General features: G+C 35.1%; 1 protein-coding gene across 6 annotated transcripts in view; it reads left to right on the top strand.

Moving 5' to 3' along the window:
* Positions 1-8,145, top strand: part of dclk1a (doublecortin-like kinase 1a) — a 100,524-nt gene extending 92,379 nt beyond the window's left edge. For 5 of the 6 annotated variants that reach the window (XM_015341959.2, XM_015341957.2, XM_015341961.2 and 2 more), the window contains one exon: positions 4,942-8,145. In XM_015341959.2, coding sequence (XP_015197445.1) covers positions 4,942-5,145 — 204 coding nt within the window. In that variant the 3' untranslated portion in view covers positions 5,146-8,145. Of the gene's footprint in view, positions 1-3,348; positions 3,423-4,941 lie in introns of all 6 variants that reach the window. The other variant, XM_015341960.2, reaches the window with a different exon arrangement.
* The last annotated feature ends 5,523 nt before the right edge of the window (positions 8,146-13,668 follow it).

Here is a 13,668-nt window from a genome sequence, read left to right as displayed (position 1 = left end):
AAATGATAATTACCAAAGGTGCACTTTTGTTGTTTGTTTTTTTCTAAGGGATGAAGTTGTGATTCGTATTTTTGGAACAGTTTTGGCTTTGAAAGTATTCTGCGTTTTTTCCTTTGGTGTTGAATGGCAAAATATGCTCATACATGCACTCAGGGAGGTTAGAATAACTTATTATTTTTATAGAGGATTAAGATCTTCATAGTCAGAATCAGTTCCATGCAGTGAGGATTTTAAAAAAGGACAAGGGGAAAAGAAAGGATGTTTTATATTAAAACAGACGCATTGGTATAGTGTTTTGAAAAAGCAAATAAGACTTCTGAAGAAAATGTTTACTTAGAGTGCCTTTTATACTGATTTTTCGAATTCATCTGCAAGTCCATGTCTTGTGTGTGATGAACCCAGAAACTATTTTAATTATAATTTGTTCATTAAATTAGCTAAGGTTCACTAAATTCAAATTATTTTTCATCTGTACCAGCAGTATATCTACACTGAATATCCAAAGGTCACTATATCTTTTACCTCACCCTCTTCACACTGTTTTCTTTAGTAACCTTGAGTTTAGATGAAATTACTATTAATGATTTGAATTACTTAGTGTCAAGAATTAAGTTTGTCAAAGCTGAAGCGTTGCTCACTTGTCCTTGAATGCTAGAACCCCAGAAAATTCAACTCTAGTAAATACTGTATTTACAGTCAAATCAAATATTATATACCCAATAAAGTTTTTACAAAACATCAATGAGGGTATTTAGTATAGCTTATGTAAAGTTATAGGAACGTAATCTACTATATATTGAACCATCTGCTTTTGTGTAAAACTGCTAAAAATATTCTGTGGGTCATAGAGGTAAATGTACAACATGTGTGTAGTACTGCCATTCATTGTTAGATAAGATGTGTAGATCATATCTTTAAGGAAAAGAATATAAAAGGAAAGGGTGCACCTGGTTAAATATGGTTGCTTAATGCATAAAGTTTGTAAGAAATATCCTTGAACTGCCAGTTGGAATAGAGTGATGAAGTGAGGTTATTCTAGTCATGAAAAGGACAAGGCAGATAGCATAAAACTTTGTCCTCTATAAAATCTTCCATGTATGTCAAAGCTGGGTAAAAACTATAGTACACGTGTATGCTGATTCCTTTCAATCAATTTCTAGAATTTTGTCCCAGCTCACCCACTAAAAATAGCAACATGCATGCCACGGCAAATTAAATGGTATTTTGGACATTCTTGTTTGTTAGTAAATGGAATTGCTGGTATTACATTTCAGATGACTGCAGACATTGTACAGTATGTCCTTAGTAGAACAGAGCTTGCTATATTTTCATGCCATTGAAAATAGTCTTAAGCTGCTCTTATTTTCTGTTGCCAAGAAAAACCAGATGTTTTACTGTTCTCAGCTTTTTCAGTATGAGCAGTAAAGAAATTATGCTTTCTTAGCCTTGAGCCAAAATCTTTCTAGGTGATTCATTTTGTTATTCACATAAATAAATGTATCTTAAAAATAAGTGTTAAGGGATAAGGACATTTTTCTGAAGTTTCCTAGAAGTAACTGAAAAATGTACTGTAAATGGATATACTATGACCCTGTATATTAGTGGACATGTTCTTTGTGTACAAATGCATATTGGTCATCAAATGAGTAGACAGCATAGAACTACTGCTCTTAATCCAACATCTTCAGTATTTTGACTCTTGATATAGTATCTATGTTTTAAAATCCTCAGAGCTTCTATGAGCACAATCTATTTCTTCACAATTCCAGTGGAATGTTTTAATATTTATTACTCTATAATGAAATACATCTTATATTAAGCTTTTATACTTTGAGTAGTAAAACAGCAATTACAAAAATAGCCACAGCCTTTAAGAATTACACTTATAGGTGTAGCTGTTATGTACTGTATATACTGTATATACAAAGTTTTTTTGTATAACTTTATAAAGTTATAAAGCTTACTGGTTATTAAAAGTAAGACGTATTTAAATGTTTAGCTCTACGCATAGCTTGAAGCTGCATTTTCGTATTCACAGGTTTTAGTTCAAATTTAAAGCTATTTAAAATGTACTGTATAAAATGCTACTGCTTTTCTGTTAAAGACTTAGGCATAACTTTAGAATTCCCATTAGAACTGATTTGATGATTTAATGGGAGTTGAATGAAATTCAAAATTATTCAAATCCTGAAATTTAGACAAATGGTACTTCTGTGACCAAATGAATATGTACAGTATTATGAAAGTATATGTAATGCTTAAAATGCTTTCAGAATAGATGTGGCAAAACTTGAAGATTAATGTTCTCATCATATTTTAGATCATATATAAATATAAACATGTAACCTTGGTAAGTCTTTTTGAATATATTAACATGATTACTTCTTTTGTGTTTGTGTTTATACTAGGTTTCATTTAACGCAGATGAAAATCAAAGTTCATAGTTAGTCAAAGATTGTCTGTTATGACATACAAGATACTGTATCTTATCTTTCCTCTGACACAAACAGCCAACAAAGGCTTTAACCCCCTGTACCATTTTAAAAACAGTAACATTCCTCAGCAGGACAGCTAACCAGACATGCAAAATATCTACAAATCTCTTAAAAGTTTGCAATACAACTAACACTTTCAATTAGAGCTTTTTGTTTCTTGAAAGTAACGGTTGTGGTTTATTTAAAAACATTTTTGAAACGTTTAATTAAAAACATTTAAAAAACGTTTATTGAACACCCATATGTTTCTGTTTTTATCATGTGCTAGTTTCAAAGTTATACACTGTTAAATACGCAAACTACTAAAGTAGAGAGCTAACAGCTGATTTGTCAATGTAGAACCTCTGACAATGTGATGTCAAGAATACCCTAAATACAGAACAGTTGCTGGTCGAAGAGTTTCAAAGACATTTTGGGCCACAGGTTAAGTTGAAGCAAATAACTCTGTTTCCTTCCTAGAATATTCTAAAAACACAAGTTAATGTTCGCAATTATGGTCTCTACAGGAGATGTCTGAAAATATAAATTGTTAACCTTAAAAGTAACATTTTCTGAACATGTTTGAATACAGTCAATTAACATTGGCCATCTAGCACACACGTGTATCAATATATTATTTTCTTCTGTGGATAAGAAAATTTGTGAGGGGTTCCTTCAGAGTTTTCTTATTCATTTTAATTCTTTCTGCTTTTTATTTTTGTAACAGCGAAGCACATCCAGTGACAGGCTTGCTTAGTAACTATTACACCTTCCATCGCCAGTAGTAATTGTCATAAGGTGTCATAATGGACTTAATACTTGAATTTGAAAAAAAAAAAGCGATCCACTGAGTTGCTCATTTCTTTCTGCTCAGCTGGACCACGGGTTTACCATCAAGAGATCAGGGTCTTTGGACTACTACCAACAACCAGGAATGTATTGGATAAGGTATGAGATGGTGCAGTGCCAACACTCAGTGTTTCCATGGCAACGTGCTGGCAGTCTCCATTAACCAGTTTCCTTCAGTGGACAAAACATGCTTTTGATTTGTTACCTGGTCCATACGCTGCTTTATCGGCTTCATTGATATTGTAATGAGACGCCCTTACATTTTCCTTCTTCACCCATTAATCACAATGACATTCGCCAGCTTCCTCCATCTCACATGCTCAGGAGCCATTTTATAACAGCGTTATCGGACGTCTTTCCGTTTGTATAGAAGGATTGTAATGTATACCACATGGTATATGTTACAAAGCTTTAGAGGGTCTCTGGGAATTGGGTTTCATCAGTGTTTGTCTGTATATACTTTCCCTTTAATCCCTTCAAAGAAAATGGAAAATATTTCCTTTGTGAAAAGTTTTCTTAAAAGAAGTCAAGTTGTTGCATCCAAACCTCTGTGAATTTGTAACACTGTGCTTTTTTTTATTTGTACGTTTTCTTGTACTGCCCCCTGTCCCTTTTTCCATATCAGAAGGCTTGCTTTATCACAGATGTGTTTTCTCCTGCTGTGTTTTGGGGTAGTAGCTTCACTTAAATGTTTCTAAGAGCAGACAACAGGCCCCAGAATGTTGTCTTGTCTGTCGTTGTGCATGGTCTTCAAACTGGCATTGATTGTCCAGGCTCCACTCACTCATCAGGCACTGTTTTCAGACTTAACTGTATCGCAGCTTCACGATTCACATGTGGCTGAATCAGACAGCTTTGTACAGATGCAGTTGTCATGTTGCCAATTGTGTAGCCTTTGTTTGCTGCGATGTTTTGAAATGATTTGCTTCCTTTAACTCTTAAGTTGCCTTTTATCAAATGCTTTAACCACATTTCCTTTAACAATATCTTTGAACTACAGTGTTTATTTGGGGCCTTTATTAATAGTTACTGAAGACCAAATGATCATTTGACAATTTAATACGATTTAACACAATGAGTCTCTAAATGATATGCTTCTCCAAGTTTGTGATTGTTTCTGCTTTTAAGCATGAAAGGGAGTAAAGCTTTACTCCCTTGAAAGGGAGTAAAGCTTTGAATTTTGCTGGCTCTGTGAGGACCAGTCCTGGTTCTCGTGGGCTAATGCCTATCCAAGCTTTCTAGGTCTCTTTAAAGCATCAGTACATGCCTGCTTTTGACCTTTGCACATTAAAAGCAGTCATGCCACAAGTCATTGGGATTTTTTATTTTATTTAACAAGCAGCAGTTGATTGCTTTTACTTTTTCCATACCTAAGTTTTGACCACTTGTTTAACACTATCATGATTAGTGATCAAGACAAGCTGCAGCCTTATTTTGGAGAGAGAGCGTATGGCCCATATACAATAACTCCCAGTAAAGCATCGTCATGATAAAAAGCCCCTATGCTTCTTCTTCTGCGTCTTCCGCTACCAATGACCTTGAGCCGCTTGGGCTGAAACTGGAAGTCCTGACTGGTCTTTGTTTTTTTTGCTTTCTTTCCTCGTGCTCCCATCACCAGACCACCGCTCTTGATAAGGAGAGGCAGGTTTTCCGACGAAGATGCCACCAGGATGTGAGACCGATGTACAAGGCTCAGCACAGCACCGTAGCCACCCCCAGCACAGCCGCCGGCGCGGCTGCCACGGCGGAGTTCAACTCCGAATCGGAGGACTACTCCCCTAGCTCGTCGGAGACTGTTCGCTCACCCAATTCACCTTTCTAGCGCTGCCCTGTGTCACACCCACCTCTGGCAGGAGCGGGAAGGGGAGGGGGGATATCACACCAAACTACAGCCGCTGTCGTTACAGACGCTGTTTGATTTTTACGTGAGGTGTCCGAGTGGAAAAAAAAGGCAGTCAAGGAATTGTCGGGGTGTGTTTTTTTATTGGGGTGGGCCCTGAAGGTTTTTACGAATTCCTTACGGTAAAATGATATGCATATACAGTAACATGGGCCTTTTTATACAAAGGAAAGGAATGACTTATAAAACCTCCCCACCTCCCCTGCAAGAAGCTGCTTTGAGTGAGTGTGGCAGTAAGTTTTGGTATGAATCTACTCCCCAGTTGCCTAACCCTTTGAGCACTATATTCTGTTTTATTTCAACATTATATTTTATTTTTTTGCCACTACGCAGCATTGCGGAGCCTTATCTCTCACAGCGGGAAAGTGTTTAAATGTCAGAGGCAGGCTTTTGGAAACAGTGCTGTCTTCTTCTTGATTTACCTTGGAAGAAGCATAGCTGCAATTGATCTTCCCCTCTCAGATTAAGAGAACCTCAGATTATTTCAGAGAAAGCACAGTTCTGTGGCACCAATGTTATCTGGCAACCAGTCTCAGAGAAAATGCTCTTTCCAATGTGAAATGCCTTTAGAAATGTTAAATTCAGGGTGAGAATTGCACAAAACGTGAGTTCAGAAAGGATGGCTTCAACACTAGAAATGGCCCACTTTGTATGATTTGTAAATATTATAATTTTATTTATTTTAATACTTATATTCTATTTATTTAATAAAAGAAGGAAAAGCATCAAAACCCTCCTTCCACATAAAACAATATTAACATACACATGCATTCACTCATCCCTGTGTCCTGTTATTAATTCTTAAAACATTGAGATCCTTTCTGGCAAGTCCATGGAAAATACCTTAAAGATTAGATGAGATCATCCAGATGATCATAGTTTCAGAACGTTAACTTAATAAGTTGAAGATGTTAACATTTGAATGTGTTTCAGATGAGATGGCATTATCATCTACAATACATAAAAGTCTTGATACAGGATATAATCAAACCCTTAAATATCTAATATCAAACCCAAATATCACTATCATCATATACATATTTTATACTTGGAAAGCATAGTACACAGCCTGGTAAAAAAACAACAAGAATTTAAATGACATTCTGAAATGTTATTCTGTACTCAACACCTTCTGTCCTTTCATAACTGTATCTGGTTTATTTTTTTAATTCTTTATTTGTAACAGTTTATTAAATTGCTAATATTAAAATGCAGAATGTTCCTTTCTTGTTTTAGTTCTCTTCTTTTCAAAGGCAGATCTTCACATCTGCTTGTAGCATTAAAGAAGGAAGTTATGTATCTTATTCACCAGCGAATGAAATCAGATATTTTAGTTTAGTAGTGTAATAACGCATCACTTTACCATCTTACTTGGATAATTATATGGCAGCAGCTCAGCAGGGGCTGAGTTGATTTGAGCATGGTACCACCTTGGTCCCAGGGTTTAAGATTTAATTTCTATCTCCTGGCATGGCAATAGATTGATGCTCCTCCCTATTTTGATTGAACAGACACACAAAACAAGGACATTAAATGGATCCATGGAATGATATGGTACTTGGAGCAATTGGACTTGAGAAAAAGATAAAGATTCTTATCAACTCGGCTTTTCAGAATTTTGTACACAGCCTGCAGAATCGGATACCTATACAGCTGTACTGTTCTAGAAGTCACGAGGGACAGATTCTGCTCGGTGGAACAGTGGCCAGGTCGGCATTGTAACGGAAACTTTGCCAGTTGCAGTACTGGTCTAAACAAATTAATCAAACGCTACAAAAACGTAGTAAATCTTTAGTCAAATGCTTTGTTTTTTTTCTAAATTTATATATTATGTTTGTTAAAATGATGATTTTCAAAACTGAAGGGTTGTCTTATGTAGGGTAGAAGGCTTTCTGAGACACAGCGTAATCAGCACGGCTGAGGTATGGTGCCACCTAAATTAACCTTTTGATAACCAAATGAAACTGAGAGTTGCTCTCCAGAGGGGGAGGATTAATTTCAAAAAGTTACTGGATGCCTGAGCTCTAAATGCAGATGTTATGCAATGTTTTGTGCACATGTAGCATTTTTTAAAAATGATAAAGTTATTAGGGATTTTTTGTCTGTTGATGGACAGTGGTTTTTATTTATTTTTTATGATTAGTGAAGGTTTATGGGCACAATGCAGCTTTTTTTCAATTAGTGTTGTTGTTTTGGAGATACAATGATTATGGCCAAAGCGACATGTACAAGTTGAAAGGCTTATAAGAGCATTGACTAGCCTTCATTTTGAGAATGTTCTGCAATAAATGAATCAGTCTGTCACAAGTCACTTCTGACACCAGGTACTGCCCAAACAAACTGTTTCCCCTATGTTACACTTAATGAAGACTTTAATAGTTCATGATGTAATTCATTATAGTTGTTACAGTAGGTTTAGGACTTTGGGTGTTCTAGAATCCATTCATAGTTAACTTGGTGTATTATAATACAGGCATTCATTGATTACATCATTGATTTTTTGCACAACTGTCCAGGAAGAAAACATCACAAGTTTTTATACCCAGTTCTAGTTGCAATGAGTATGTACAGTTATACAAGGGGAAATATACAGTTTATTGACACATGCAGACAAGCACATTGTTATTTTTTTAAATTGATTTTACAAGTCTATCACAGTCCTTAAAGGGGGAGGCAATTTTCCAAGCATCATTTTGGAAATGATGAATATGTCTTTTATTTATTATTAAAGCTAGAAAATTGCTGCAATAATGTGGAATCCAGTAATCGAATTGACTCTAGCACAAGTTAACCCTCTGAGCACTCATTCTCTTTATGTATTTATGTATGTATTGACAGAGTTGATTATTATTGCCAAGTGTGACCATATTTCTTCAATTGTGCCATGGAAAGCAGAGTCTGAATTAAAACAGGCAGTGGGCAGCTCAGCATGTGGGACTTTTCTTCTGTCACAAGGTGTGGGTTTTTCCTCATGTAAAAACTCAAAGCCATTTGGAGTAACGCAAACCTCTTGTACAACAAGTTACCCACTGTGTCAGACTTTGCCTTCACAGTTATTCCCCTTGTCAGAGCCCAGGTGCTTTAGTTAATGGTGCTGAATACATTTGTTAGGCAATATTTTATTTGGATAGTCATTTATGTAGTGTCTGTTACAATCTTCCAGCGCTTAACTGTAGGCCTGAAAATTCAATCCTGTAGTTCAGCCATCTAGATCACAATTTAGGATGTTTTGCTGTAATTTATTTTTTACTCGGCAGCAGAATTTTTAAACCACCTGGTTCCACATCCATTCAGTAAAGATTATTCCAAACTATAGTAAACTGTACTAGACAATAAAGTATGTTTAAGAATAAAGTAACATATAGTATATATATCATTCAAATTGGGGTATTTCATTTTTCATGCCTTTGGAATTTATTTTGATTATGTGTTTCTTAAAGAGATCTATTGGTTGGAAATAAATTGTGATCTGGATGGCTTATATTAAACACCAGGAGCACTAAAAGAATTCACTTGCAGATTTCATGCTATACAGTGCTAGGCTGTAGATAGATGATTTGCTTCAGTGTTTGCATGCAAACAAAAAGACTTGTGTGACAGTGAGGGAACTGAAGGGTTCAGTGACTGCAGTTCTCAAAGGGTTAACCAAAAAGCACAAAAAGGCATGCAGTTATTCTCGTGTTATCTAACCGCTTTGCTACTTAGCATTTGCTATGTCTAGACACAGAAGCTTTTATTATTGCGCTTAAGTTAAAGATAAAAAAGTTTAAAAAAAAAAGAAAAAAGATATTCTCCACAGGATTTCCTTAACCAAATTCTTTAAAAAAGAAACGTTAGTTTCACATTTTAAGTGTTATAAAAAGAATTAAGATATTAATCAGTAATACTGTGTTTGACTAGGTATACAGTTTTAACAAATTCCAAATGGTGCGATAAAAGTAAGGTTCTGAAATTCTTGAAAAAAGTGTGTGAATTGGTGAAATGGGCAACTTGGACTACTTTCAGCTCAGTGTGAAGGATGGTATCGTTCAAAAGAAAGAGCCTAGATTTAATTTGACTGTTTGTTCATGTAACTGGGTTATCTATGCTGAATTGTTAGGCTAGTTGTTGATTGTGAGCACCTCCAAAGGGAAGAGATCATTTTTATGATGGAAGCTCTGATTTTTCACGTTTTTGACATTGTAGACCAAAATAGTTATGTTTATTCCAACAACATAAATGATGTTAGAGAAAATAAAGCAACTTCTGTCGTAAAATGTCACTGCTTTTCATCCGATTTAATGTGGTGCATTCAGCAGTTAACAAACCAAACCTGTGAATAAACAATTTATTGAAAAAAGAGTTTTTCTTTGCTTGTTCCTTCCTCTGGATTGTGATAATGTTTATTGTTTTAAATGTTGATGCAGTAATCAGTATGGACTAAATGTTGAATGTATGCTTTAATGTGTTAAAGGGTAACCGCAGTCCCAATTTCTCAGACTGGTTATTACGTCTTGGTAACAAAATTAATTCATAGTATAGAAAAAAGTTATACATTTGGAAATAAGCACAAAATCATGGACTTTGTGACAACAAATCGCCATGTTGTTGCAAAGCCCTGGTCTTGCCACAGGTGAGGGTGAGAGTTCCCACAAATTGTAACTTTAACTGACTATTCCTGCTTGCTAGTCACTGCAATAACAATAAATAATACAATTTGACTGAATGTGTAACTTTTGTATTTATATTCTTTTATCATCACGTTAAAATAGTTCTGATTTAGTTGTGAGAATGTACACTATGTGGGTAGGGGTTTATTAAGTTTGGGTTGCCCAGTCCACAGTCTACCAGTTGTCATTTAACTAGAATGCTGAATTTCTTAATTGAGAAAATAGCTTTCTTAAAAGTGTTTACTTTTCTTTTCCACTAGAAGCATGGAAAACAATGTAAAACATCCTATTTATCTTGATTTGTTCAGTTGGACCATAAACAGTATACTGTACACTTAGCAGCCTTGCAAAGTTGTATTGAAATTGTAAGGGTCTGCAGATTTACACTAGGTTATTTGTTATTTGTTTAAATTAATCATCACCCTGCTTAATGACATTTTTGCAATCATCCTGCTGAGTTCCTGTTTTGAGACTCCTTATACTATACTCCATAGTTGTTTTATTACATCTGGCAAAAAAGTATTGTTGACAATTTTATTATTAGCACTGTATTGACATTAGTATTTTTGTTTACTGCACTCAAAGCTAGAATAAGAGATTAGAGAATAAAAGTGTAGGCACACCAGCTCAAATCTAGAATGACTATCTTTCAGGCATTGTCAGCAAAAAGTGACTGGAAAAAATTGGTTTATTTACTTGTCATCAGTGGTAAATTTCATTTTAAGTGTAAGACATTAAGTAATCAGAACATGACCTTTATAGGTTGACTTACAAAGTTGTTGTTTTACTGCAGTTCCTTGTAACTCCAATTTAAGACCTTACTCACTTTGAAAATTAATTTATGTAAGAAGTTAAACAAAAGGTGCTGTCATTTGGTCTCAAATGTTTCCTGTCAATGTTAACCTACATTTCTTGAATCAGTATCAGTCTGAGCATATACTGTATTGTAAATACAAATTACATAGTAGGATTTCACTTTTTTTTTAAATATTATTTTATTTTTTGATCAGGTTAAACATAAATAAGAATAAGAACAGTAGCAGTGAAAAAAGCTTTTCAATAAAAAATGACTTTGGAAGTTACTCTAGTAACTTCTGAACGTAGCCTTAATCATTATATTATTCTGTGCTTATATTTTATAATAATTCAAGATAATTTGATTAGGAGAAAATACAAATCTTGTACCTTTTCTTAGATTTGCTAACACCTTTGTGCTTTTATACAATAAAAAGCAATAACAAGACAGAGAAATGCAAAACAAAAACAACATGAGTGACAGTTGTTCATCTAATGGCTGTTATACAACAAAATGAAATCTCTGTATTACAATCTTGCTCCTATACTGTACAGAAAAACAAGAGAGTCAGGGCAGAAGTGCCTTTGTTTCATCAGTACATTCTGTACTGTGCACAGTAAGTTCCAGTCTATAACAGTAGGGCCGATCTTGTGAGTCTGTTCCTCAGTATGCATAATGACATATGGTGAGACCTGCTTTCAGTGACTGTGGCTAAACATAAATAAGAGTAACCTTTACTATAGACATTCCTCAGGAGACCTTCACAAACGGTTTGTGTTTTCTTCTAAAAAAGTATATTTGTAAGTGCCAAAAGATAATCTAACTGAGAGATCTTGGCAGGTTTCTGGTTTGTTTGGTACAAGGTGACAGCTGAATGGCTTGAATCCAAATGCCAAAAACTGTTCCGTTTTTTACTGATAACTGATTTGTACTGTACCACAAACATAAGCATCCTAAAAAAAAGTGAATGAACCAAAACCCTTAAAAATCTGTTTAATTGGGAAAATCCATCAAAAACCGTTGAGAAACGAGTTATGATTTTGGCTTCACCATTGAAATAAGTATGTCAAACTCTAATCCAGACTTATAGAAGTGAAGTCAATAACATTGCTAAAAACTAGGTGGCTGAGATTCCTTAATTAGAAGCATACTATTGATTGAGTGCTGCCAGAGTGGTTAAGGTTGAATCCAGTTGCTAGTGTTGCATTCAGCTGGAATCCCAGTGGTATTGTGTCTCTGAGCCATAATGTTATCAGCAAGGCCTGTGTCATTCTTCCTTTCTGCGTGACAGATACCAAAACCAAGCAGCTGAATGATTTTTGAGCAAGTTTCGCATTTGCCTTGGTCCTTCCTCATCTGGTATGAGGGTTTTAGTAACTGATATGATAACAGGCTTTTTCACATTGGAGGAAAAAAAATCAGTTGGTTCTCCCATACTGTTTGTGAAAAAATAAAATACTGTAAATATAGGTTGATCCGTTTGCAATTGTTACAGGATTATACAGAAAATTGCAGGATTATTCCTCTTTTACACTCTAATATGATAAGATCCTGTTGGATTTAATTAAGCAGTTGTCCATTTGGAAGAAAGACAATGAATGAAGGTAACAAAGCCTAAAAACATTAAATCTCAGAAATTCTGCAGTTACAGAAAGCATATTTTTCTTCATTATCATTATGATGATTCTTAAGCCAGCTCCTGTTTCTATAAGATGAGAACTAATCGAAAACTGGTGGAGCAAATATCTGTATGGTGTCTGACAGCAGCAGCATCAACTTGCAGTCTAAATGTCCCTGTTACTTGAATTAGTGAAGCCAGTTCCTATTTTTTCTACTGACTGTTCTAAAGTGACACTCTAAAGTGTGGAGTGGCTGCTACGCATCCTCTAGGTGAGTGCTTTCTTTTACTGGTGGATAAAGTGCTTCCCATCTGTATATGTAGCACTTTACAATCCTATGGGATAAGAAGGTGTTATACAAATGCAAGTACTGTGATATTGAAGAAAAACTGTAAGGGTCAAATCCATCTTTAGTTCAGAGCTGAATATAAAAAGGGTTGGTTGGGATCACTTTGATCTGTGTTGGCAGAGCATTTCTTAGTTGGCAGAGAAGATCTTATGGTAGTTTGGTAACACTCCTTAGCAGGATACCACAGATAAGAAACCAAAGCTTAATTCTGAATAAAAGACTGCTTTACAATAATTCCTTAGTAATTGCTGAGGAGCATGGAGGGAGCTGACCAGGACCAAGAAAGGGCCTGGGAGATGCATTAGATGAAGAGCTTTTGAAGTCATTTGATACCAGACAGGCTGTGAGTGTAGATGAGTCAAGCATTCAGTAGTGCTCATTATGTCTAATACCAGTAATATGTTCGCTTATTAATTTTACCTTTAGCAGTTGTATATCCATTAAATATTTATTGTTTGAAATCAGAATGTAGACTCATGCCCAGGTAACGATGACGTGGGGGTGAACTCCATGGGTCAGAAGAGTAAAAATAACACCCCTCTGCCTATACTTTTATTTACAGAAAAGATAATACTTTGATTCATGAGTTCATGAAAAAAGGTAAATTATGAAGAGTGAATTGTAAGCCAGCTGGAAAATAAGCCAGGCCTCAGGATTTGTATAAAAGAGTAACTTTTATATACATTTGTTGGGTTTTTTTGTGGATCGTGAACATCAGTGCTTCAGTCTTGGTCTTTGAGATCCAAGCAGCTGTTTGGGTTCCGTCACTGTTGATCTCACACTTATTTAATTGACCTCTTAAGTAATCGACTGATTATCATTTAGGATTAATTGTTTTCAGTTCTTTTAAAATGATTGTTAATTACATTTATGAGAAAATATTTTGGATGTACAATACTTTTGTAATTAAATTAATGATCAAATTAAGTAACTGAGGTCTCAGACAGACTGAAGACTAGCAGAAATTTGAATCACAAGGACCTGACTGAAAATACCTGCTGTAGGTCAATGTATTGACTTTATTCTATACAT

The sequence above is a fragment of the Lepisosteus oculatus genome, chromosome 5 (assembly GCF_040954835.1).
Source record: "Lepisosteus oculatus isolate fLepOcu1 chromosome 5, fLepOcu1.hap2, whole genome shotgun sequence".
NCBI lineage: Eukaryota > Metazoa > Chordata > Actinopteri > Semionotiformes > Lepisosteidae > Lepisosteus > Lepisosteus oculatus.
This window is presented reverse-complemented; position numbering and strand designations above follow the sequence as displayed.